General features: G+C 36.5%; 1 protein-coding gene across 3 annotated transcripts; it reads left to right on the top strand.

Moving 5' to 3' along the window:
• Window positions 1-1,602: 1,602 nt before the first annotated feature.
• Window positions 1,603-22,836, top strand: RBM45 (RNA binding motif protein 45). 3 transcript variants are annotated; one of them, XR_006355744.1, is made up of 11 exons: window positions 1,603-2,062; window positions 5,513-5,635; window positions 6,168-6,294; window positions 7,257-7,379; window positions 8,929-9,108; window positions 17,123-17,252; window positions 17,481-17,574; window positions 17,993-18,156; window positions 19,040-19,240; window positions 22,338-22,420; window positions 22,544-22,836. XR_006355744.1 is itself a non-coding variant. In XM_043997236.1 (10 exons), exons 1-9 carry the CDS (start codon window positions 1,763-1,765, stop codon window positions 19,230-19,232), a joined length of 1,434 nt encoding a protein of 477 aa, XP_043853171.1. In that variant the 5' UTR covers window positions 1,603-1,762; the 3' UTR covers window positions 19,233-19,240; window positions 22,544-22,822. The 3 variants fall into 3 exon arrangements, 2 of the variants coding, with proteins under 2 accessions (XP_043853171.1, XP_043853172.1); XM_043997236.1 differs by lacking the exon at window positions 22,338-22,420 and having other exon boundaries at window positions 22,544-22,822; XM_043997237.1 differs by lacking the exon at window positions 22,338-22,420 and having other exon boundaries at window positions 8,932-9,108; window positions 22,544-22,817.
• The last annotated feature ends 4,999 nt before the right edge of the window (window positions 22,837-27,835 follow it).

Below are 27,835 nucleotides of genomic sequence, written 5' to 3'. Positions count from 1 at the left end.
TTGGGGTTAAGTGACTTGCCTAGGGTCACACAGCTAGTAAGTGTTAAATGTCTGAGACCGGATTTGAACTCAGGTACTCCTGACTCCAGGGCCGGTGCTCTATCCACTGCGCCATCTAGCTGCCCCTTCCTCTCAGTTTTAAAAGCCCAGTAACTAGCACTCAAGTTCCATTTAATCGCTCAACATTGGATTAGTTTTTACAACGGAATATTTACTTTAAAAATATATTAAGAACAAACATACAAACATTCCCTCCCAACACTTTGAGGCACAATCCTCCTATACCACCTCAGTCTTGGGAGAGGGAAAGAGGAAAGGGGAATTAGGCTCACAGTTCCTGAATTAACTCACTTAATATTTAGCATTAGTCCTACCAAGCTCTCAGGCCCAGAGCCTTCAGTGCTGTCTTCTGTTTGGCTGGAGTGCCCAACCCTTGCTCCTCGGGGCATCACTACTGGGCTGGCCACAACACCCAGCTCTGGTTTCCTATACTCCTAGATCTACATGGGACAGATTAGGAACTCTATTCCCTGAACCTAGAACAGAAAAGAATTAAATGAAAAGTCAAAAGACCAGTTCATTGGCTACAAAGCCTGGGAATGAGAGGAAGTGGTAAGGAAGAAGGCCTGAGGACCCTTCCCCATTACTGCATGGTCTCACTGATCATGAGTGAAGGATTCACTTTCACCCTCAGACACAAATGCAGCAATAGCCAACAGAAGTGCAGAGTCAGGGTATTTAAAAGATGCCAGCAGTTCTGGCCATTGGGTCGAGCGGGAGTTTGGGAGTGGGGAGGAAAATCATCAGAGAAACTGGCCCCAACTACATGGTAGGTCAACACAGAATATTCATACATTCTCTAGTCCTCTAATCTCCCAAATCAGGTCTAATATCTTCCACATGGATGATGTGACCTTAGCAAAATGAGGGTATTGGTATTTCCATTATACATAATAGTTTCACAGTTTTGTGACATATTATTTAAAGGCCTTATATATTCAGTAGTTGTCTACATAATATAAAATTTCATCAAAAATAAGGATTCTGGATGTTGGAATAAGGCAGGAAACTACCTGGCTTTCCTACTACCATATTCCTACACAAATATGATGTGTCTTGTATAATTTCACATATTTATCTATGTCAAAGGTTGTTCTTCTCTAATGTGGGTTTAGGAGGGAGGGAGAGGAACAAGTTGGAACTTAAATGTAACAAAAATTATATATGTGTGTGTTCATATATATGTTCATATTTTTGTTCAGATAGAGAGAAAAGTAGACATAGGTATATAGATATAGATATATTTACTGACAGGGTAAGGCAGATGGATTAGTATTGGGCTAAGTGTCCATAGTGAAGTAGACTTTTTAGGGTAAGACAGGCCGGAGATCCTGTGGGAGCTGCAATCAAGCAGAGCAACGTCAAGGCTCTCCATGGGTTTCCAACAAGCTGGACAGTTCCCTGAAAGTGCCTGACGGCCCCACTTGGGAAACACACTGCCGGAGGGGGCTGAACACAGGCTTCTCCTCTCGCCCTCCAGGGGGCGCTGCAGGCCCGCCCCTCCCGGAAGCCGCTCTAGACCGCGGTAGCAGTGGCAACAACGGCCAGGACCAGACGCTTTGTCTTTCCGGAAGTGTCAGGCCGAGCCCAGCAACGGCGGCTGACGGCCGTCGGTATCCAGGGTGAAGGGAGAGTAACGGCCACGGCGGGGACCACGGAGATCGAAAGGGACTGGTGGTGTTCGGGCGGCGTCTGGGGCGCCATGGACGAAGCCAGCAGCTGTGGCAGCGGGGGCGGCTTCCGCCCCGGCGTGGACAGCCTGGACGAGCCGCCCAACAGCCGCATCTTCTTGGTGATCAGCAAGTACACGCCGGAGTCGGTGCTGAGGGAGCGCTTCTCTCCCTTCGGGGAGATCCAGGACATCTGGGTGGTGCGGGACAAGCACACCAAGGAGTCTAAGGGCATCGCCTTCGTCAAGTTCGCCCGAAGCTCGCAGGCCTGCAGGGCTATGGAGGAGATGCACGGACAGTGCCTCAGCCCCAGCGACTCCAAGCCCATCAAGGTACCGCGCTGAGGGGGAGGGAGGGAGGGAGAGGAGGTGGGGGGCTGCCCATCGCCGTGCCTGCCCCAGCCCCCTTGAGAGCCCGAGCTGTCAGCCCGCGGTGGGGACGGGGGAGCCCAAAGGCCGCCCCTGCCTCTGCTCCTGCCCCTGCCCCTTCTGCATTCCAAGCAGCTTTGCAGGTGACAGTAGTGGGCTGGCTCTTCTTATTCAGTGGATGCTGTGCCCTTTGGGGGCACTAGCCTACCCTGAGGTTTTCTGTGACCACAGTAGCTCTTTGCTGAAACTGTTTGCCCGTGGGCAAATCTAAATAATTGTGATTCCCACCCCCAAAACATACAGACATACAAACAACGTCTTTTTCTTATTCCCATGCCTCCTGACAGTCTTGTGCATTGAAATTGTGACCTGGTGGTATTGCTCATTCTTTTTCATTTTTGCTAAAAGTAGCGAATTTGACACATGGTATTTTCCTGTTGTGGAGACAACAGTCAAACCATTACCCATTTTTTTAGCCCCAAGGTAAGAGAATTCCTTGGTGCCCCAGCCCTTCTTACCTTTTGGGTAGGAGGAGGGGGATTCCAAAACAGTTGCCATGATTTCTGTTGTTCTGGAATCTTTCAACTTTTCACTTCACTCTCTGAAAAAGAGGAGGTCAAGAAAAATGACAGCTCTTAAGGGTTTGATTGTTATGGCTCCGGAACAAGTACTGTGTTACAGAATGGCTACAAATTATAATCAGGTAATTATTAGTCCACACCATTGGTGTAAACTTTGGCATCATCAGTTACTGGTGGCCAGGACTTTGGCCAGACCAAACTTGCCCAGTTTCCAGTGCTCTTCTCATAAACCCATCTTCTGAGAAATTACAAATGCTGAAATCCACCCTTTGCCAACTTTGCAGAATTCTCAGTTATAGTGTCAATCAAGCATTTAAGTGCTACTGTGTGCAAGGTACTGAGTGAGCTAAGTGCTGTGGATACAAAGCAACAAAATCATTTGTATTCAAAAGTATCTTTCATTCTAATGGAAAACATGTAAATGTTGAGATACTTAGGGGATATATGTATATATAAAATTTATAGGTAATCAAAAATGGAAAGGCATATCAGATGCAATATATTATTTGTGTTAAATCAGAAGTTTTCTAAATTAAATACATTTTCTTTCCCCATTCTCCAAGTTCCTTAGTTTTTGACATTTTAACTGTGAATCTTACATGTAGTAACAAATAGATAAGGGCCTGGGGTCCTTAACTTTTGTGTGTGTGTCATGGACTCCTTTGGCAGTCTGGTGAAACCTATATGAACTTACTTAGAATGATGCTTTTACATGCATGAAATAAAACCCATACAATGAGGTTAAAAACCCCTGATCCTAACCTTTGGTGTCCTTCACATGCCTATTCCTCTGTCCCAAAAGGCAGGAGCCTGAAATCCCACTGGAAGATGTGAATAGAAATAGGAAGGCCAGTTGTATGGTAGAGGAACAAAATCTGAGACCAGTCTTGGTAATTCTGTTAGAGATTCAGTGACAACTGTCAAAAACAAGATGAAATTGAGAGCAATGAAAGATTAAACAGTGGACTAGTTCCAGATTGAGTTGTCTCCATGACACCTGGGAAACTGGAGGTAGAGCTATCCACCTAAGATAGAGATATAAGCTATTTGTGAAGGAAACTAGGCCACTCTGTCTCCCTTGGTTTGTCCTTAAGGAGAAGCAAGAAGACTAGTGAGTTGAGAGATTCTGGGCCTGAGATCCAGTCCTTTGATCTGCATAGGTCAGCAGAATAAAATTGTGAAGCTAGGACAAATATTTGGAGAACAGGAACTCAATAAAATATTTATTGAGCACATACTATGGGCAGAGCATTATGCCAAATGCTGAAGGAGGTACAAAGAAAATTAAAAGTTTCCATATCACTGAAGTATATAACTAATTACAGTACTAATAACTTATAATTATATAGTGTTTTCCAGTTAGTAAACACAGTATTTTCATTTGCTGCTCAAACAACCCTGAGTTAAATCTCTTAGGTGCCTTAGAATTTTCATACTACAGATACAGAAGCTAAAACTCAGGTTAAGGCACTTGCCTATGTAAGAATCTGGTGGGCAGCTAGGTGGCGCAGTGGATAAAACACTGGCCCTGGAGTCAGGAGTACCTGAGTTCAAATCCGGCCTCAGACACTTAACACTTACTAGCTGTGTGACCCTGGGCAAGTCACTTAACCCCAAGTGCCTCACTTAAAAAAAAACAAAAACAAAAAAAGAATCTGGTGCTCTTTCCACAACAAACACCAAGCTGCATTTTCTAGGATGCTCATACACATTTCTTTTATTATATCCTTTACATTTCTTCTCTTGTAGTTCTTTGTTTGTAATAAGGGTGTTACAGCTTGCTTATGCCTATCTTGCAATTTTAGTCATTGAAATCTAGTAAGAAATTTGCTGTGGTAGTATTGCTGGTTGTTATAGACACCTATCACATTAAAAAATTATGAGCTTGATAGCATTGTTGCTAATCAGTTTAAGCTTTAGAAATCTTTAAAATTGGCTATCTTATTGAGTACCGCTACAGTCTGATAAGCATATATGTATGTGTATTGTCTCTATTTATCATTTATTTAGTTGATGAAAATATGCATAGAAAAAGTAGCAACAGGATATAGAAATCTATCAATGCTGTTTCCAATGATGATTTTTATTAGTTTGTAAATATTTTCATTGAGAATTGATGAGAACCTACTAAATTTTACCTCGTTAATCAAATACCTGTCAGAACTTCAGAGATCTGTGATTTCATTGATGTGTATACTCCTTTCATTAATACAAAGCTTAGTAGATGATAATACTAATAGTTTATGTTTATATAGTGTTTTAAGGTTTGCAAAATGCTTTACATATAATATCTGATTTGATTTTCACATCAGTCCTGTGAAGTACGTAATATTAAATATTTTTCCATTTTACAGAAGAGGAAACATCTGAAAGAAGCTAAGTGATTTGCCCAGTACTTGTACAATTAGTACAATTTGAACCCAAGTCTTCTTGACTCTTAAGTTCTCTGCTCTCTCAATCTACTATACCACACAGCCTAAAAGACTTTTGTGACTGAAAATTTCTTTACCCTGTGGCCAGGCTAATTATCAGTCAGTCGGAATTAAGCTGGGATAGTACTCAAAAAGCAAATAGAGAACTTTTATAGTATTTTTAGACAAGTCCTTTTTAGTGCCCATCAGAACTTGTACTCCCGTGGTTTTGCCTTTGAGAACATAGGTTTACTCTATATCACAAGGAAGCATCAGATAAGGATATTAGTGTATGATATACTACTTTAATATTTATTTGGAACTATAGCACTTTAGTAGAAGATAAAATAGTCATAAAAGTACTATGGATCTAGAAAAGGCAATGGAATAGTATTTCATATGTAACTACACCTGTTTCTTAGGTTTTCATTGCCCAGGCAAGATCATCCGGAAGCCACCGAGATGTTGAAGATGAAGAGCTTACAAGAATCTTTGTTATGATACCAAAATCATATACAGAAGAAGATCTAAGGGATAAATTTAAGGTACTATTTTAATTAATCAGTTTTAAGTAATATAATAAATATTTACGAATATAATTTTATAATTTTCAAATATGATTTTATATCATACATAATATAAATATATAATATGAATGAATATTTGTTTAATAATAATTAATTAATAATACATTTGGGTGATTTTAATTAATATTTTAGATATCTTTCATAAAATCCTTTTCCAAAATTTCTTTATTGTGGTACTTAATATTACAGAGTAGATGTTGTTAAAAAATATTGTAGGATATATTCTAAAACCTTTTATATTCTTCCTACATATAATATTTTATTAGTGATAATATATAAATAATAGTTATAATAATATATTATTTCTTCATGTATCCTAGCACTACATGGCTATAATAATGTAGTTATGAATTCTAATTTCCATATCTGTGCAACCAACTGATATGATTAGATTTCAGTCCTAATTTTTTCTGAAGGCCTAAGCTCTTGATGTTAAATTTTTAGCATTCACTTTGATTGTATATGACCCTTTGTTCTTTAAATCTTTTAGGTCTATGGAGACATTGAGTATTGCAGCATTATTAAGAATAAAACAACTGGAGAAAGTAAAGGTTTGGGCTATGTAAGATACTTAAAACCATCCCAAGCTGCCCAGGCCATAGAAAACTGTGATCGAAGTAAGAATACATTTGGTTAATGCTGTTAATGATATCCTTTTGAAGATCTACTTATTTGTTTAAAAACAACTTTCAATTCTGGTTTCACTTCTAATTTGACCTCAACCTAAGCAGTTGGGTTTTTGATGTATAGATCCCCAAGAGAGACATTTTCTAGGCCAATATGACAAGTTTCTTTGAAAATAGTGTCTTAATAGCAAAAATGTCAGAACAACCAACATGATAAGATGAAGAGCATGAACTCATTTTGACAGTATTTATATAGAGAAGAAAACACATCAGGATTTTGTGGAATTGGAAAAATCAGGCTATTTTATTTCTTTGTATTAAAAACATATCTCTTTGGACACAGTGCTCATAATTAAATTTTATTTGGTAGTATCTAGTTCCAAAATAGGTCAGAGTTTAAGTAAAAGAATACCCCCCAAAAGCATATTTAAGTATGTCTAGTCAAGCACAAATTAGGGGTTTCATGAGGGAAAAAATACTATGCCAACAGTAAAGTTCTATAAAAATGTGAGGTGGTAGTAGTTGTTTCTAGTAATTAAAGAATTAGTTTAGTGAGAGGTGGCAGGTTATAACCTTTAGATTCTATTTATAGCATTAATATATGCTAAAAGGCAAAGTACTGTGGTTAGTAGAACCTTATAATCAGGTAAATCTGGTCTAGGTCCTGGCTCTAACATATACCAGCTTTCCTTTAAGTGCTACTGATAACTCAAATACTAATAAATTTTGAATGATATGTCATTTTGTATCAGTGAAGAGAATTTTAATGTCAGGAGTTCCCTACACATCAGAAGTCGAGACAAACAAGGGAAACACACACACACACACACACACACACACATACACACACTCTCTCTCTCTCTCTCTCACTCTCACTCATTCACTCAAATGAAGCACTAGTGGAACAGATAGCATTTATGTGAAACTCAAAATGTATGAGCTATCTTTTTCAGGTTTTAGAGCAATCTTGGCTGAACCTAAAAATAAAGCATCTGAGTCTTCTGAACAAGATTATTATAGTAGTATGAGGCAGGAGGCATTGGGACATGAACATAGAGTAAATATGTTTCCTTTTGGTAAGTATTACTTTTTTATGATAATATGTGTGATCTTATCTTTGGAAAAAATATATTTTATGAACAATCTCTCCATGGAAAACAATTATATAGGATGGGCAGGCAGTTGTGATCTGTGACCTTAGATGTAATACCCACTTTGTGATGAGATCAGAAATTCCTTGGAGTTTTTGAGTGTGTAAACAATCTCTAAATCTGAATGGTGAATGAAAATTAAAAGTTTAAAAAAAAGGTTTATTTTGAACCTAACAATCATCGAACATTTCAATTGACGAGAACAAAAAAAGATAATTGCATATGAAACTGTGAACTTTTATATATAATTTAAAATGTTTCAAATTTAACAAAAGTAGTAACAAAATTGCCTTCTTTGTGTCCCGTTCTAAACATTTTTCTTCTGTATATTTAAAAAATATTTTACTGATTCTTTTTTTTTATATCTCTCATTATTCACTAAATCACCCTCATAACCAATAAGTATTGTTAGAACACATTATTGTGGTCATCATATAAATTGTTCTGTTTCTGCTCATCTCAGCCTGCATCAATTGATACAGATCCTTTCAGGTTTCTCTGAATCCTTAATTATTTGTTATAACAAAATAGTATCCCATTACATTCATATACCATGATTTATCTGGCTATTCCCCAGTTGATGAGCACTCACTTTGTTTCCAGACATTTGCTATAACAACAACCCAAAAAAATGCTGTTGCAAATATCTTTGAATCTATGGGTCCATTCCCTCTGTCTTTGACCCTGACAGGACATATATCTATCATTCAAAGAGTCTGCTGTATAGTTCTATTGTAGAACTTATTTTCTAACTGTGATACAGTCATTCTATTAACCATACATGAGTTATTTAGTTGCTACATAATCATTTTTCTGCCACGCTTCTGGACTGACTTACTTCTGCTTCTGCCTTGTTGGCTCAGACACATCATACCCACACTTAGTGCTCCTTGATATACTCAACAAAGTGGAGGAAATCTGTCAGTCTCAAACATCTGCCTCGTGAATATATTGTCTTTGGATTTGCATCAGAAGAAGATTATTGGAGGACAGGTGGAAGAGTAGCTAGTGAGAATAAGAATTCTGATTCCCTAGAAGTTTGAGGAATATATTTTCCCACCTGAAATTCATGGCAGAGTATGTTTTCTAAGCAATACTTATATATTACTGAATGAATTAAACATATTCTCTGTTTATATTTCTCTGTATAGCGAGGAGCTTTCTGTCTTTTGTTGTTGGTTTTTATTACCACAAGTAAGAGAACAAACTTGGAGGTGTTCCAAACAATTGAAATCATTTTTATATTTACACTTTTAAATTCTTTAGATGATTCACTTATTTTAAGACTCACGTATATTCCATGTGATTCCACTTATATGAGATACTATGTAGCACCCCTATCTCACAAAACTACTTTTATTTAAGAGGTCTATTATTATACTAGTTTTATTCACTTGTATGTAAAACTTTAAGCATGTTTTAAATTAATAAGCGTACAGAAATTTGATGGCTTACATTTGTTATTTTGTTGGAGAAGAGCAGCCAGAATTTCCCTCTTTTGAAAAGAATGATATCCGAGGCCAGGAGACCATCTCCAAACGCTTGTCAGTGATATCACGAGTTCCTTTCACACAAGAGCAGCTCTACAGCATTTTTGATATTGTCCCAGGCTTGGAATATTGTGAAGTTCAACGAGATCCTTACTCTAACTATGGTAAAAATAACTTCTGATTTTCTTTCTAAATTAAGCTCTTATTCTGTTTAAAAGTAATTTTCCTTCATGATCAGTTTTTTTTTAAAGACCATGTGACAGGATTTGGAGTTTCTCTTGTGTTCACTTCTCTGAGTTTTAGAAATGTCATACTGAGGGGCGGCTAGGTGGCGCAGCGGATAGAGTACTGGCGTTGGATTCAGGAGTACCTCAGTTCAAATCCGGCCTCGGACACTTGACACTAACTAGCTGTGTGACCCTGGGCAAGTCACTTAACCCCCATTGCCCCACAAAAAAAAAAAAAAGTCATATTGACTTTGATTCCTTGTAAAAAGAAGGTTCTTTGTGTTGTCATCCATAGTAATCAAACAAGGATTATGTAAATCTTATTATATAAAGTAATTTTTAAAAAGAATTAGATAAACCTTAAGAATCAGATCTTACTATATTTGTAACTATGGAGCAAAAAAATCTCAGCACCTAACTTCTATATATCCCTATCTAATTGAAGGTAGTCAGGGCCCTGGGCCAAATTGTGTTGTCTGTAAAGTTTGTCTTAGTTCCCAGCTTCTAACCCTTGCCAGCTTCTTCTCCCTATTTCTCCCACCCTACCTCTTCTGTTTTATTTCAGATCCCAGTGACTTCTTAGTCTCTTTATTCTCTTCCTGAATCAAAACAGGAAAAGAGGGGCAGCTAGGTGGCGCAGTGGATAGAGCACCGGCCCTGGAGTCAGGAGGACCTGAGTTCAAATCCAGCCTCAGACACTTAACACTTACTAGCTGTGTGACTCTGGGCAAGTCACTTAACCCCAATTGCCTCACTAAAAAATTAATTAATTAATTAATTTAAAATAAAAAAAAAAAACAGGAAAAGATCTGATAAGCTTTTTTGGACTTTTTGAAGGACTGTACTCTGTTAATGAAGGACTGTTAGTTAGAATTAAATCACACTGGATTATTCATTTAACCAGGCATTTGCCTTTTAAATATTTGCAATTGATTCTCTTATTGTGGAATGATCTCCTTTAACAAGGTAGAAAGAATACTCAATATTCTTCTGGTACTGAGGTAACACTGATGTTGTCCTTTTAGGGTGACGGGTCAGACAAAGATGGTCCACGATCACCCTGTCTACCACTATCCCCTTACCCCCACACAAGCCATCTTTGGTCTAAGTCTGCTAGAGGTCTACTAAGAGGAAATGCTAGGGATTGGAGTCTGTATCATGTTTCCATTGATTTTTTTTTTCAGAGCCTAAATCAATTTTTACCTACCATAAAAGGGAAAAACAGTAGGCTTGTAGGTACAATAACCCTTTCTGCTCTGACTGAGTACAAGTTGGATCACATATTTAAACCTTAATGGGGCAGCTAGGTGGTGCAGTGGATAGAGCACGGGCCCTGGAGTCAGGAGGGCCTGAGTTCGAATCCAGCCTTAGACACTTGACACTTACTAGCAAGTCACTTAACCCCAATTGCCTCACCAAAAACAAAACAAACCTTAACACAACTTTGATTCTCTTTTCCTTGTCCCCCAAGGTTTCTAAAAACATATTTTAAGTTTTCTGGCATTTGATGTTTTTAATAAAGAAATTATTGTTTTCCCGCTTTATCACTGTAGAGCAATAACAATAATAGTAACTGGGGCAGCTAAGTGGTGCAGTGGATAGAGCACCGGCCCTGGAGTCAGGAGTACCTGAGTTCAAATCCAGCCTCAGACACTTAACACTTACTAGCTGTGTGACCTTGGGGAAGTCACTTAACCCCAATTGCCTCACTAAAAAACAAAAAACAAAAAAAAACAATAATAGTAACTACAGTAACAAAAATAATATATATTACAGTTTGAAAATTACTTTTCATACAGTATCTCACTTGATCCTCCTAATAGTCCTGTGAGGTAGGTAGTATAAATGGTACTGTTCCCACTTTACAGATGAGGAAACTGACATTCAGAGATGTTAAGTGACTTGCCCATACTAATAAGTATCAGGAAAAATAAATAAATAGATAGATAGAAAGAAAGAAAGAAATTTGGAACTCTAAATCTTATGAAAATGAACATTGAAAACTACCCTTACATGTAACTAGAAAAAATAAAATAAATGTTTGTTGCTGAAAAAATAATAATAATAACTATCAGAGGTTGCATTTCAGCCCAAGTCAAGTCCAATTCTTTTCCACTATACCACATTGCTACTATATCCCATATGGGATATATTGCCTTCTGAGTTGTTTCTGTCTCTGGTTATGAAGTTTCTGACAAAGTTTACCATTGAAATGTAATCTCTTCGGGCAGCTAGGTGGCACAGTGGATAGACCACCGGCCCCAGAGTCAGGAGGACCTGAATTCAAATCCAGCATCAGACACTTGACACTTACTAGCTGTGTGACCGTGGGCAAGTCACTAAACCCCCATTGCCCCCCAAAACAAAACAAAACAAAAACAAAAAGAAATGTAATCTCTTCATTAACAGCATTATTGCTATATATTTAGAATCCTGGTTATTTGGTTCGGTTTGGTTTGGTTTGGTTTTTTTGTGGGGCAGTGAGGGTTAAGTGACTTGCCCAGGGTCACACAGCTAGTATATGTCAAGTGTCTAAGGCTAGAATTGAACTCAGGTCCTCCTGAATCTAGGACCACTGCTCTATCCACTGTGCCACCTAGCTGCCCCCTTTAACTAACTTAACAGGACATCAAAATTTCTGTTTTAGGCTTAACGTAAGGGAAAACTTCCTAACAATGAGAACCATCCAAAAATGGAATGGGCTGCTTCAAGGGGTAGTAGGTTTTCTCATTGAAGGTCTTCAAGTAAAGGCTGGATGACCACTTGTTAGGTATGTTGTAGATGGGATTCTTTTTCAACTTTGGTTGAACTAGATGGCTATTGTCATCCTTTCCAATGCGGGGTCCAAGATGGTAGAAAAGGAAATATTACAGCAGAGTATCTTCTAGTGTGGTCATAGTCATCTCAAAAAAGGAGAAAGGTAACTGCTAATTGGACCCTAACTCTGACCAAAATACAGCAACTGGTTTGTGAAATGAAAATGGGGATGACTTAGGGAAAAGCCATCATATCTTGCTAGAGTTGGTCATAGCCAAGGAGGCAAAAAAGCTCTGGGCAAAGTCAGTTACAAACTCTGGACTTCACAAAAGGAAGTAACAATAGATGTGATGCCATACCCAGAGATTCTGAAAGGGAAAGTTATTCAAGAGAGATAAAAGGCTCACAAAGACAAAAAAAAATGGTAATATGATTCTGACTGAGCCTGGTAAAGAAAAGAAGAGGCCCTTAAAGTAACCACTCTAGTTTCACAGAGAACTCTCTGTAGAACTCACATTCAGAAAGAACAGCTACTAAAGCTGGAAAGAGGTATGTAGCCAAGAAAAAATAAGAGTGGCACATACTTCTGACAGTAGTGTTCGAAAAGTTAAAGCTAACTGCTTGAGAGTGAAAAAATGCTAAGAACAAAAAGGGATTTTTTTAAAAAGGTATGTTCAGGACAAAATATATATGATGCAAGTAGTGTGATATCAACCATCACTAAATAAAAAGTAAGTCACGTAATAACCCCATTAACAGTTTTCTCAGTTGAGAAAGGGTAGGACGAATATGATTAAGAGAGAATCAAAGCTGAATATAGACAAGAGAGCATCCAGTATCTTTGAACTCAGATCACCTGACCTCAAGAAATGATGCCATCAGGTAGTAGTAATGTATAATATTAATGTAGTACTTTATAATCATAAATCATTTATCTCCAATTCTTCCTTTCATTTAGGGCTTAGTTCTGGAGCTACCTCTGTGAAGTTTTGCCTGACCTGCCTTCCCTCTCTTTCTCCACTGTTAATGCTTTCCTCTACCTCAAATCACCTTATATTTACTTATTTGTGTATGTGTTGTATCATCCCTGTGGAATGTGTGCAATTTAAAATTGGGGATTATCTTCTTGTTGTCTCTGTTATCCACAGCACCTAGCATGGTGCTATTCACATACTAAGAGCCTAATGAATGTTTATTGAACTGAATTGAAAAGTAGATGAGTAATTACAGTGTAGTTGAAACAACATTGGACTTGATGGCAGGCCAAGATTCACATTTCGATACTGTCACTAGCTGAGCATGAGAAAGGTCTTTCCTCCTTAACTTCAGTTTCTTCATCTGCAAAATAGAAATAATATTTGCACTACCAACCTCAGATGGCTATTGTAAGGAAAAGTTCTTTGTAAAACAAAGTACTATAAAATGTGACCTATTGAGTGTCCTTTAAGAAAAGAAATGACTATGCAAAAACCTAATCTTATACAGATAAAATGGGAATCATTTTAAATTTTGATTTTGCAAAAGAATTTAACATAAATTTCCTTAAAATAGCCGATTCCAAGTATGTTTGAAATAAGCACCCAAACCTGATTTTATGGTTAAATTTTTAGTAATATAATTTACTAATATACAAAGAGACTTATAACCTACCTTAGCTTCCCATTTATTACTGTAAAGTTGCCTCATACCAAGACTAATGTTTCCTCTAATTTTTTCTAAGTTACAAGCAGAAAGCTTATGACTTGCTAAATGAGCAACAAACTAGGATGAGGTTAGTTAATAGTTTGTAGAAGGCTTGGCTCTGCTTTCAATACAAGCTTCCAATGGGGGCAGCTAGGTGGTGCAGTGGATAAAGCACCGGCCCTGGATTTAGGAGGACCTGAGTTCATATCCAGCCTCAGACACTTGACACTTACTAGCTGTGGTACCCTGGGCAAGTCCCTTAACCCTCATTGCCCCACAAAAAACAAAAACAAAACAAAATCAATACAAGCTTCCAAAAGTAGATGCTTCTCACTGGATAGGACTCAATCAGGATACTGTTGGGCCAGAGATGGCTTGTCCAAGGTTGAATTCCAAAGGAGCTACACATTTCGTGGGGCAAGCAGAGACCTGGGACTGATGGCATGAAGAAGTCACTCCTTGATAATATTAGGGCTAAAAAAGACCTTTGATATTATTTAGTCCTTTTTTTCTTAATAAATGAAGAAATAGAAGAATAGAGATTTGTGACTTGCTTGAGGTCATATGAACTAGTTAGGAGCAGAGCCAGGAGTTGATTTTCTCTCTCTAGTTCTCCTGATTTTCAGTTCATTACCCTTTTTACCATATTGGCCTAACCAATCAACAGAAACCACAGAAACCATAAAGTCTGTGGAACCTATATATAAACCAAAGGAAACTGATGGTGTCAAGAGTGGGAAAAAGGCACCTCAGTGGAGTCAGCAGGAGATTCAAATAGATTACTTATTTCTCTGCCCTTACTGCTTCCATTCACATTCTAGTTCCAAAGATGTCTCACATACAATGGGAGCTGAAAAGTAGACTGGTGAAAAGTGCACTTCAGGACAGCAATTAAAAGGCCACATTTCTGTTTGAAGGAAACAAAGCTAGGCCTTGAGATATGGCAGTGATTTCTGAGGTATGGTAGGGTGCTAGGGAAAGGGTTAGGGGGTAGAGTGGAGCTTAACAAAGCAAAAAATTGTTTTGTGACCTATCATCTAAGGTGCAAAAATATCCAAAAGTAGAACCCAGGTAACTATCCTTCCTACCCTCCAAGTTGTCAAGTAATCACCCTTCCTGTCATTCTACTTAGATCCGCATTTGTGCTGATTTAATCTTGTGAAATGCAAATCTCTCTGGGAGCCTTGAAGTTCCATCAATTATACATACCTTAGAGTGTATCATATTGCTTTGTTCCTAATACCTAGCCTAGTTCAGTTTTGTTGAGTGATCAAAGGTGTGGAGGCTTGGAGGCTTAGTGGGTAGAGTGCTAGACTTTAAGTAAGGAAAACCAGAGTTTAAATCCTGCTTCAAGTGCTTAATAGCTGTGCGACCCTGGGCAACTAGCTTAACTTCTCTTAGACTCTTTACTCATTTTTAAAATAGGGATAATAATAGTACCTACCTCAAAGGTTGGTTGTAAGGTTCAAATGAGATACTTATATAATGTCCTTAGAATAATTAAATCATAAATTTAGCACGAGAAGGGACTTTTTCTAGATGAGACAAAGTTTAAGTGACTTGTCTGGAGTCACACAATATGTATCAGAGGCATGATTTGAACTCAGGGGTTCCTGACACCAAGTCCAGCACTCCATCTACTATCTTACATAGCTGCCTTGAAGTATAAATTTAGTGTGATGATGATAGGGGAGGTGGTGTTGCTAGGGTATCAGATGATTATTTTAAAGCATGTAAAGTGTGAGGGGAAGCTATGAGAGCAAGAAAAAAGAAGGTTTGGGGAGAGGAGCAAATAAAGCTTGTGGAGTGCCAAAGAATATCTAAAATTTTTGTGAAGGCCTAGCACTATACTCTCCCATCTTCTTAGATACTAAATGTGAAATAGCTCTTCATTTTGAAAGTAGGACCATTACCATATATGGCCTTGTCAAGTCCTTGAAAACTTAGAGTTGAGCTTTTCTGGTCTGCCCAGGGTCCAGCTCCATGGAGTGGAAAATTGCCTTTGTCCCCAGACCTGCTGCTTGACCCTATATCAGAAGCTTTCTTTTCCTTCTCCAAAGTTGACGAGAGCCTGAGTAAGGCTTCATACAACTGGCTGAATTAACAGGCAAACAAAAGGTGTGTGGAGTGGTATTTGGGGTTTTACACACTAAGCTTTATTACTGAAGTCTTCCTATTGATATAACTTATTATATTTTCACCTCTCTGTCTTTGTCTTTCTCTCTTTTCTGATCATTCTTTCTATCTTTTCATATTCTTAGGAAGCACAGATCGCTGTTTCTGCTTCTCTACATCCCCTCCTCCAAAAAGAAAAAAACAAAAAGAAAAGCACTTTTAGTGGACGCAGCCTTTTACAAACCCTGCCTAATGTTTAAAAATTTTTTAGATATCATTCAAATATAGTCATAGCACAAATCTATTTTCATTATTAATAGACAAACTAGAAAAGATGTTTTCAAGTGTTTTTTGGGGGGGTTATGATTAGTATGTTTTGTAGTTTCCCTAGTTTGGGTTAGGTTTGGATAATAGACATAGTTTTAAATGATTGACTATTCGTTTGGTCAATGAAGGTGGTTTCCTGGAAGCATTTATAGTCAGCAACTGCTCTCCTTTACCACTGAGGACAGATTGAAAGGAAATAGACTTATTAAATATTAGTTGGGGAAAATTCTTAAATAGAGTAACAAGATCCCAAAACAAGGTTGAAAACTTTTCTTCCTTAAAAATGTTTTGAAAGAAAATAAGCACTCTTCTTTCCAGATATAGTGAGTAGTATCTATTAATCTAAATGAACTTTTTACAGTACAGACAAGTTTTAGTCTCACTTGATCCTATTACCCTGATCTAACCCAGATCTGCAAACTGCTTAAGTTGGCTCATTTTACTGATAGCTTTCAAGGTGACTACTTTTTTAATTGTTTTATTATGAGCTTAACATAGATCAATAAATATGAAATTTCAGTATACAAGGAACAGAAAAATAAGAGTTTACAAAACTTCTTTTCCATACAATTTTAAATGTATATTAAGTTTTACATTATAGTAACAAAATCACCCTACTTGTCTAGTTCCCCTTCTGAGCTTTCTCCAGCTTTCTTCTTTGTATATTCTGAAATGTTTCATTGATTTTCTTCTTCTTTTTTAAGACATAAACATCAGTACCCACCCACTCCCCCCACAACTTTTTCCTCCCTCTTCCAATCAAAATAGAGCATAACTACCTTTTTCAAATTTGTTATTCCTAGTTAGTTTTTATCCTTCTTACCTAAGGAAGGATCCTAAACCTTATTGGTGAAAAGTCACAGTAAATTTCTGGTAAGCAGACTGGCAGGATGAAGCCATTTGTAACCAATTAGGCTTTCCTTTTGTAAGTATTAATAAAAAGGAATATTAAATCTATCAACACTAGATATCATGATGGATCTGTTCAGCAAGGACAATCTTTTTTAACAGTATATTTTTCAAGAAATTTTTCATTTAAGTTTTCTGTATATTCTCTGCTTTATTAAAGGTCATGGAGTGGTTCAGTATTTTAATGTAGCATCAGCTATATACGCAAAACACAAGTTGCATGGATTTCAGTACCCTCCTGGAAATCGGATAGGTGTCTCATTCCTTGATGATGGAAGCAATGGAACAGAGTAAGTAGTATTTCATGTATGTCTAAGATGGAGTTTTGGAAGAATGTCATTTACTCAAGGGAAAGTAGAAAAATTTTTAAACATATCTAAATAGCTCAAGTGTGACTATTTCATAGAAAAATAAAGTAACAGAGCTTCTTACTTAATCCTATTACTACAACTTCTTTAATATCATTGTATAACTAAATATTATAAATGGTTTACAAACATCAATTGTTACATTTTCAGCCTCCTTAGAAAAATGGCAACCCAGATGGTCGCTGCCCAGCTCGCATCAATGGTGTGGAATAACCCTGGTCAGCAACAACTTCTGGCGTCTTTGGTAAGTAGCTGTGAGGCCTGTTCTGTTCTTTCTTTACATATCAAGAAACTATTAAAAAATTATTTTAAAGCTCACCTTGACTTAGCATTACATTCATTACCTTTTTTTTTTTTTTTTTTAGTGAGGCAATTGGGGTTAAGTGACTTGCCCAGGGTCCCACAGCTAGTAAGTGTTGTCTGAGGCCAGATTTGAACTCAGGTACTCCTGACTCCAGGGCCAGTGCTCTATCCACTGCGCCACCTAGCTACCCCCATTCATTACCTTTTAAAGAGAGTTAGCAGAGTTGTAGCCCAGAAAAACATCCAGGGTAGTAAAAGCACTATCTTTAGCAGCCTCTCTTTTCAACTAAAAATCCTCTCTGACTAAAATCACAACTTTCCAGTTCACTGTCATTTTCTCATTATGCACTTCTCAACAGCAATTTGGAGGAAGTTCTGGGTCTCAGTTGCCTCAAATTCAGACAGATATTGTGCTTCCATCATGTAAAAAGAAAGCCCCGCCTGAAACTGCTGTGAAGGAAAGGCTTTTTATTGTATTTAATCCTCATCCCTTACCTTTGGACGTATTGGAGGATATATTCTGGTAAGATTTCAGTTCCACAGGGTCATGATCTATAATAAGTTGGGATTAAACATGAAAATTTAAGTAAGCTCACAGTCTTGAAAATTCCCTGTTGTTACATCAACATATTAAATACACTTATTTCTTCTAAGAACCTTTCCTTTTATTACCTCTCTCGGAGACTTTTGCTTTTTTCCCTATTCCCTTCCCATATTTTGATCATTTTCTTTTCTCATATATCCCCACATAATTAACTTCTGTTTCTAAAGTTGTTTATAGGGTGGTCTTAAGAAAGCTAGGAGCTAGAAATAAATTGACCAATACTTTGACCTTGGGTAAACCTATAGTGTTTTTCTGTTGTTGTAACTTGTATAATTGTATATGTATAATTAGTTGTATAATCATCATGTATAATTAATTTAACAGGTGATTATTGAGCACTTCCTGTGCTAAGTGCAGTGATGGGCACTTGGAGAATACAAAAGAAGCTTGTAAAGCCGCCCCTGTCCTTAAGGAGGTTACAGTCTCATTGGGAAAACCCGACAATATCATGCTAACTCTATGAAATATGCTAAATTAGGTGCTAACAGAAGACATTTTAATGATTTCTGTGCTTTCAGAACCTTTGATACATAGAGCAATTTTCAAGGGCCACTTTTGAGGTCCCTTGGTGATTTAATTGTGTGGGCTTTTGGTGTGTTTAATCCTTTCTTTTCTTTTCAGCTGCCATTAACAATGAATTAAGGTCTATAAGAGGTTTGGTAAGGAGCTATACAAAAGATCATGTTGCTGGAATGTAACAAAAGTATTTTAACATTCATTTAAACTAATTAGAATAATTCTAGGCTCCTTTTGCAACAGCTTTATTTACATATTTCACTTAAAATAGCTTATTTTGTTTCAGTCGTTTTGGGAATCTGATTGAAGTCTACCTTGTATCAGGAAAAAATGTGGGGTATGCCAAGTATGCAGATAGAACAAGTGCTAATGATGCCATAGCTACTTTACATGGAAAAATTTTGAATGGCGTCAGGCTTAAAGTTATGTTGGCAGATTCACCCAGAGAAGAATCTAACAAACGGCAAAGAACATATTGATCATACAGGTAAGTACTTTGTATTCTGTGACTGAACACTGACTAAGTAATATAACAAAAGCAATATGTGCTAGTGTTTTAATTATGAACTTTGTTTTTAGGGATTTAGAAGTCGGCATTAAAAAAATACCTCAGGCTGAAATTTGGCTGATAAAGCCACAGCCCAGGTGGATAATCTTGACAGTACATTTTCTATAGATTAAACTTTTTAAAAATGGTTTTTAAAAGTATTTTGACTTGATACCTTTTGCCCTTCTGTAACTCAAAAACAAATTTAATCTAGAAAATTAGAATTAAGCATATTGTTTTATTTGTTGTATTTTTAAATAAAAACAAAAACTCTTACCATGAAAACTTGACCTTTTTCTTTTGTGCTTACATAAACTTTTAAGTTTCTAAAAAATTTTAGCACACAGAATTTGTGTCCTTGGTTATTAAATGAGATATCATAATAGTCCTGTTAAAATCATTTGTTTCTCATTCATAAAGTACCCCCAAAATAAGATGAAACAATTAAGTGAATTTTTTTTCCTAACACTGGTACCAAAATGAATGTGGGTATGTATGTAGTGATAAGTTTATAACTTCATCTTTTAAAACTGCTTATGTTCTTGCAACCAGTGTACATTAAGAAAACTGCAATATAATAGTCTGCCTTCAGTAGGTGTTAAAGGATTCTTAAATGAATATTGAATACAAAAGTTACCCTGACAACTTGCCAAAAGCTATTTTTCTTTAAATAATATTATCATATGGATCAGAAAAGGAAATTTGAGTTTTATTTATAGTAAACTATTTTTTTGCCCACATATATAAAATGTGTGTGTGTGTGTGTGTGTGTTATAGGAGTTTAATTTTTTATTTCATTGTGTGTGAATGGTTGTATCCCTAACATTCCTGAATGTGTGAAAGATTTTTGGTTTTTGGTTTTTGGTGATGGGTTTTTTTTGTTTTTTTTGGTTCAGGGCAATGAGGGTTGTGACTTGCCCAGGGTCACACAGCTAGTAAGCGTCCAGTGTCTGAGGCTGGATTTGAACTCAGGTCCTCCTGAATCCAGGGCCAGTGCTCTATCCACTGCACCACCTAGCTGCCCCCAAGATTTTTGATTTTAAGACGCATCTTTGACAGCTTTGCCTTTTTTCTTTTCTTTTTTGGTTACCCAAACTATGGACTTTACATCTTTTTAGATCTAGAGTAGGCTGAGAACTCACTGTTCTCACAGCCCACACAGAGACTCTTGTCACCACTTTATCCCCCACCATGTCCCGGGGCCACAGGTGTAATGGCAGCATTATAAGATGTACTTTGAATCCAATTTGAAGTCACTAATTTGAGAGCAGGTGCTTTGCACCACTTTTTATTTGTAACCAATTATGAGAAAAGGTGATTCTAAGGACTATTCTAGCTAGGTCCAGATTTGAGATGTGTTCCATTTTGATGCAAGTAATTATTTTTAAAATGAGAACAGTTAACAAAGTGAGCAGTACTTATTTTGCCCACTATGAGCAGTCACCATTGTTTGATGGCTGTTTTACATTTTATTCAATGACAGAGATTAGAGACAATATGTTATAACGATGTTTTAACATTTTTATCTTTTGAAACCTTAAATGTTGGGTGAAAATGAATTGTTTAAATGATGTTAATTCTTCATTTCTACAGTAAAATATCATATGAATATTTTTAAGAACAAAATATCAAGGACAGTTATTTTTCAATTTCTTATAACTTATAATATCTTATTTTTGTAGTGGTATGTAAAATGTGTTGCCTTTAATTGTAAATATTTTAATATGTTTAAAATAGTTGGTTTCTACTTTTGTCTAAAGACCCTTTGACATTAAAAAAAAATTTTAACCCATGATATAAAAAGCATGACTTCATAGTTTTAAAAGACAGATAGATATTTCAGAAATCTGCATAAAAAGAGAAAATTTTGATTTAGTTTTGAATTAATTTTTTTTTAATCATCCTTGTGGATCAGTTTTTTCCCTATTGTTTTTCTAGTTGAGAAGAATGGAGTCAATTGAAACTCCATCTAATCCAGGAACCAATTAGTAAAAAATGATATGAGATACAAGTGAACAAAAGAGTCAGTTACTAAGGTGTACAGTTGTCAAAAGATGTAATAACACTCTTTTTTGTTTGTGGCCAAGCTCTGCCTAGGGTTATAAGCTTTTGATGCTATTTTCTGCTCTTAAGAATAAGTTACATTCTTTTTCCTGCATTGGAAGTATTTTATATTCTTTAAGATGAGTGGCCATAAAACATAAGCGTTTTACTTTCCCCATTATTGAAGCATTGCACATATCCAAGGCAAGGACAGAGTGCTTTAGAGGTTGATTGAAACTGTGGTGATATGAATGGGAAAATTTAGGCTGTGATTTATTCTTGTTTTTAAGATCTTTTAGTTGCAGAGCATGTACCCTAGTTTCATCAGCTAAGAGGTGATTTTTATAACCTTTTACCTGCTGGGCCCTTCATCATGGACATTTCACAGGAAATCTTACCATTTGTGGTCACATAAAAGATTTTGCCCTAATTAGAAGTACAATAAAATTATATGAAAGCATCCTTCAATTTTCTTAAAGTGTTTTTGTTTCCATTCTTAATATAAAGAAGGCACAAGCAGATATAAATAACTCAGTAAAGGTTAGCTCATGTTTATGGGTCATCTTTAGCATCAAGTGAACTACTCTAAGGAAATAGGAGGAAAGAATTTCCTATATTCAGTGTATGGTTTATTTATTTAAAAAATACTAAAAGCAATTGGATCCATTTTAAGAGGAAGAGGGCCTCTAACACAAAAGCCTCCTTCTCTGTCCTACAGAAAAATGGAATAGTCTTGTCAGTATTTAATACCACTCACTTAAAGGATGGAAATTAAAGTTTGCTTAGAGCATTTTTCACTTAGAAATATGAAGTAGCTCTTTAAATTTTCCTTTGGAAATATCAAATGAAGGGTTTGTGAAACTGTTTTGTTGAGGATTCAGTATTTCGTTCTACTTTGAAATACAATGAAAGAGCTCATTTTCCTTTTGAACCCAACCATCTAAAATATTATTGAACTTTGATTCTGTAGTAATCCACAGCCTTTTCCCTTCAGAAATTTCAGTACCCTGCTCTTGTTTATTACCTTTCTGACCTCTCACTTTGGCTTCACTTGTTTGGGTTCCATCTAATTTTCAGGTAAGCAGATAAACAGATCCATTAAAATACAGTTACATTTAGGTAATGATAGGAATACTAAATAAATGAGCTGTTTGCCTTTCAGGTGATGATTTTCATACTTCTGTTGTGTTCTTTCTACAGAACAGATACTAAATAATGACATAACCCTCAGCTGACTGACTGAAAAATGTGACTGGACGCACTCCCTGTGGACAGTTGACAGCTTTTTTTTGTATAAATTGCTAGTTTGTGCACAACATTGTCTTGTTGGGGGGAGCGGAGTTTGCAGACATGTATTTTAAATCCACCCATTAATGCTAAAAACAATACAGTAGTTGTTTGAAGAGAAATGTGTTTTGTTATGTTTAGAAGAAATAAAGTTTTCTTTGTTTCACTAAATCATGCCTTATTAATGTGGAAGTTATAATGAATGGAAAAAATAAAGAAGGCAGTATTTAGGGTTTAACAGAATAATGCTTCATCCGGTGGTCACAAAAAACTATGTGCCTGCTCAAGTATTTTAAACTGACTTTGAGGACAGAAACCAAAAATATGTATCAATATCTCTATTACTGAATTTTTAAGACCTTTCCAGGATGTTACTATGTACATGAAGTTATTTTGTTTATAAATTAACTGTCCCAAAAGTAAAATAATCAGGTTGCTTATAGGTTTAAATAAAATATTTGGAGGCATTTTTGTCCAAGTTAATATGAAAATCTGATGACTACTGCAAAAATACTTTGCAGCATTATTTATTATAGTCACTTCAAAAAACAAATTTAATGAAGCTTAATTAATTTTAAACAGATTTAATGAATTTTAAACAATTTGCTACTTTATAAGTCTTTTGCTTATTCTCAGATGTAAATAGGTAGATTGCATGGTTTGGCAACTACCTAATTACCCCCATTAAGTCACATGACCTCTGAAGATGTATTTTATCCTTTCTTAAAGTAATTATAGAATTTAGGAAATTTTTATCTAATAAGTTATTAAGTAAATTTAAACATTTTATTAAAACTTCATTATATAAATTGGGGGAAATAAATTTTTTTTAATTTAAAGATTACATATTAAACAGAATTGTGTACCTGAATTGATTCATAGCAGATAGATCTTTGCTGGGCTTGGAGTTAGGAAGACCTAGATCCAAGATCTAACACTAGCTTTGTATGGGGCCAAGACAAGTCATTTACCCTCTGTCCACCTCAAATGAGAAATTTGTAAGATAGAGAGTAATATCTTCAGTGCCCATTTTAGTGGGTTTCAGTGCTTCTCACAAATAGAAATTTTGAATCACAGACATGCATAAAGGCTAAGAAGAAATCCAATATATTGGGAATTATATGGATTTAAGGTTATAGCACAGGGGTAAAAATGTCAACAAGGCTTTTTTCCCCCTTAGACATACCTCTATTGAGCACTAGACTGCTTTTCAGAATTTAGCTTTTTTTTTTTTTTAATGAACTTAATACATTAAGGGACATAGATGCCACCCAATCAGCTTATTACACTTTGTAGGTCCTGAATTAAACTAGGATTAGTGAAATGTTTAATCACTGAACATAATAAAAAATACTTCATATTTGAAGAGTAAAAAATCTTTTTGTAATATCATGGTATGAGCTAGGGATATTTAAAGAAAATAAAAGCTACTATCTTTTGAGGCTTGTCTGCCTTGAACTCCCTAAACCAGTAATGTGTCAGGTGGATATGATTATGAACCAAAATGGCTACAAGAACCCATAGCCAAAGGGGAGAAAAAGTCACTTGTATATATTTTTCACACATGCCTGGTCTTGTCCTCTCTTTATTGTTTCTCAGTGCATGACATACAAAAGTAACTGTATGGGGTTCTCCTTGGCTTTACCAGAGGAGTATAAGCTTTGCCATAGCAGGTTCTACCATCCTGGAAAGGCTCTGAGTGTGGTCCCAGTGACAAACTGAGTTTGAGATCCAAAAGCCCTCTCTAAGAATGGAGAGGCTAATCACCCACCAGTAAATTGTCCACGTCAGTGCATCAAAGAAACAAGGACAGAAAAGGATTACTTAATATTTTCTGTTAACATCAGCAATGTGAAAATAAAATCTCTAAGAATACTCCATATTACTCATGATTAGAAAACACTCTCCAAATCCAGAAAAAAAAAAGAACTGTGGAATCTAGATGCAGATTGAACCATACTATTTCTACTTTTTTTGTTTTTCTTTTGTGAGGTTTTTCCCTTTTGCTCTGATTCTTCTTTCACAGCATGACTAATGCAGAAATATGTTTAATGTGATTGTACATATATAACCTACATCAGATTACTTGCTGTCTTGGGGAGGGAGGATGGAGGGGAAGGACAGAGAAAAATTTGAAACTAGGAATCTTATAAAAACAAATGTTATGGGGCAGCTAGGTGGTGCAGTGGTTAGAGCACCAGCCCTGGATTCAGGAGGACCTGAGTTCAAATCGGGCCTCAGACACTTAACACTTACTAGCTGTTTGACCCTGGGCAAGTCACTTAACCCCAATTGCCTCACTTTAAAAAAAAAAAAAAGAATACTCCATATTGGGGCAGCTAGGTGGTGCAGTGGATAAAGCACCAGCCCTGGATTCAGGAGGACCTGAGTTCAAATTTGACCTTAGACACTTGACGCTTACTAGCTGTATGACTCTGGGCAAGTCACTTAACCCTCATTGCCCTGAAAAAAAAAATTCTTCAATCACTTCGAAAAGTATTTACAAAAAGACTTTACAATAATGCTGTTTCTGAAAAGTTTTAGAGTATTCCCTTATCATTTTTTTTATCTTCCTATTATATCACCTGACTTCTGTCTCACCTCAAGATATGTATTTGTTGTTGTTCAGGCATTTTCAGTTGTGTTTGACTCTTCATGATCCTGTTTGGGGTTTTCTTGGCAAAGATAATGAAGTGGTTTGCTATTTCTTTTTCCAACTCATTTTACAGATAAGGAAACTGAGGCAAACAGGGTTAAATGACTAGCCCAGAATCACATAGCCAGTAAATGTCTAAGGCTGGATTTGAATTCAGGTCTTCCTGAAACCACTCACTATCCACTATGTAACTTCCTTTCATTCTTTGTAGGCAGAGCCTATTGAGAATTAAATTCCTGATTGATATTAGACATTTCAACAATGGATTAGTGTTGTGGAATAAATGTCTTTAAAAGAAATGGAGAGGGGCAGCTAGGTGGTGCAGTGGATAAAGCACCGGCCCTATGATTCAGGAGGACCTGAGTTCAAATCCAGCCTCAGATACTTGACACTTACTAGCTGTGTGACCCTGGGCAAGTCACAACCCCCATTGCCTCGCAAAAAAATAAATAAATAAATAAAAGAAATGGAGACAGCGAAGGAAATATCCCTTTATAAGCATTCACTTTTAAATAATTGCTTTTCTTCTTTATTCATCTATTTTCTTTTTTTTTCTTTTTTTTTTTTTTAGTGAGGCAGTTGGGGTTAAGTTGTAGAAGTAGTAAACCAACATTTAAAGTAAGGAATCATTTGGTCCTTAAACAGTACCCAACTCATGTTTTCAAAAACTTATGTTTTTGCCTGGGTATTACTTCTCAAATTCATTTTAGCTAAGGAATAATAATATCAGGTTGCATGCAGTGAGTGGATTATAGCATAAAAATTAGTTTTTAAGATTAAGACTCATAGTGAGCTTTCTTTTAAATTGTTGAACCAAGTAAGAGTTGTTTAGCAAAACCATTGTAGGTCAGTGAATTCACTGCTTGATCCTGAGATACAAATCTTACATTATGTGTAAACTCAACATTTTCTTTCATTTATTCTACATTGAAGTCCTTCAGTTCCTATGTAAGTAGACTTTTGTTTTTGAAAACTATACTCATCGAATTCAAGCTCTGCCAGGTCCTCCCAAGCTTGAACAACTTCAGACAAAAAAGTGTGGTAACAAACTATATGTCTATCATCTGGGAACAAAAGCTAATCTGAGAAATGTCACCAGGTTGACTACAGAATGATGAAATTTTCTGGCATCGTGTGAAAGGCCACTGACATACTCAGTGTTTGGTGGAAGGACTACCAATACTTATGGAATAATAGATTATTGAACCAACAAAATAGTTCATCCTATATAACATACAGAATTCATAGAAGATTTCCAGGGTAGATGTTTGTTGGTACAAACAGAAACTTATACTGTAGCAGCCTTGTCTGCCTGCATTGTGTTTGTTCAGTTGTGTGATGCTAATTTGCTCTCATTTATTTTTACGGGGGGGGTGGGGTGGGGTGGGGGGGATGAGGGTTAAGTGACTTGCCCAGGGTCACACAGCTAGTAAGTGTCAAGTGTCTGAGGCCAGATTCATTTATTTTTTAAATAAGACCACTACGGTGCTGTCAGGAAACAAGTTGGGTCGCCATTTTATTCTGCCCTACATACAAAGAAAAATACTTTAAAAGTTATGACAGTTTTTCCCCTTTTGCTGTTAAGTACATTAAAACCTGATGGAAAGTGGAAATGTGTGTTCCCCACTAGGTGGTGCTAAGTAATTGTCATTCAAAAACATCTAAGTGTAGCACTTCCAGAGTTATGTGCCAATGTCTAGGTTTTATGATGTTTGACATGGCACCACAACACTTTCCCTAGGAATATCCTAGTGCTTTATCTGTACCAGGAATGCTCTAGCTTTAAATAACACTTGAAAGAAGTGGAACATCCACTGGAAACCATTCATAATCTAGATTTTTGTTTCATTAGAATTTGACCTCTATTCTTTCTTCAATTTAATTTGAATGTATGTAAATTGTACAAAGAATGAAGGAAGTCACCATCTGCTTCAAGAGAGACAATACTGCTTATGTAGTAGAAAGAGTAATAGTCTCTGAGTCAAAAGATTTAGGTTCAAGTCCTTATTGACATGTCTTAGCTCTGTGGCCCTAGGCAAATTGCCTTTCTTCTCCATACCTCATGCTTCTTTATAAAATGGTGATCATTAAAATCTCAGATTTGTGAAGAAAGCTTTATGTATGTGAGCTTTTAAAGAAAATATTCATATTGGAGGCAAAAGAATTGTGGGCTTTGTCAAGGAAGCAAGGACTAAGTAATTTTTGTTATATCTGTGATTTTTTTTTTTTTTTGGTTTTTGGGTTTGGGGTTTTTTTGCGGGGCAATGAGGGTTAAGTGACTTGCCCAGGGTCACACAACTAGTAAGTGTCAAGTGTCTGAGGCCAGATTTGAACTCAGATCCTTCTGAATCCAGGGCTGGTGCTTTATCCCCTGCGCCACCTCGCTGCCCCCCTATATCTGTGATTCTTAATAAGTTTGAGAGATACAGTTTCTGGGTAATTAATCATTTTATTAGTAAAAGGGGAAGCTTCATTTGGCCATCTCTCTTGGGCCTAAGATGAGTCATGGTGGAAGGCTCTCAGAAGAGTAGGTGTTCCTTAGGGTGATG

This window comes from Dromiciops gliroides, chromosome 3, assembly GCF_019393635.1.
Source record: "Dromiciops gliroides isolate mDroGli1 chromosome 3, mDroGli1.pri, whole genome shotgun sequence".
Lineage (NCBI taxonomy): Eukaryota > Metazoa > Chordata > Mammalia > Microbiotheria > Microbiotheriidae > Dromiciops > Dromiciops gliroides.
The sequence above is the reverse complement of the archived record's forward strand: the minus strand, read 5'-3'. Positions and strand labels throughout refer to the sequence as shown.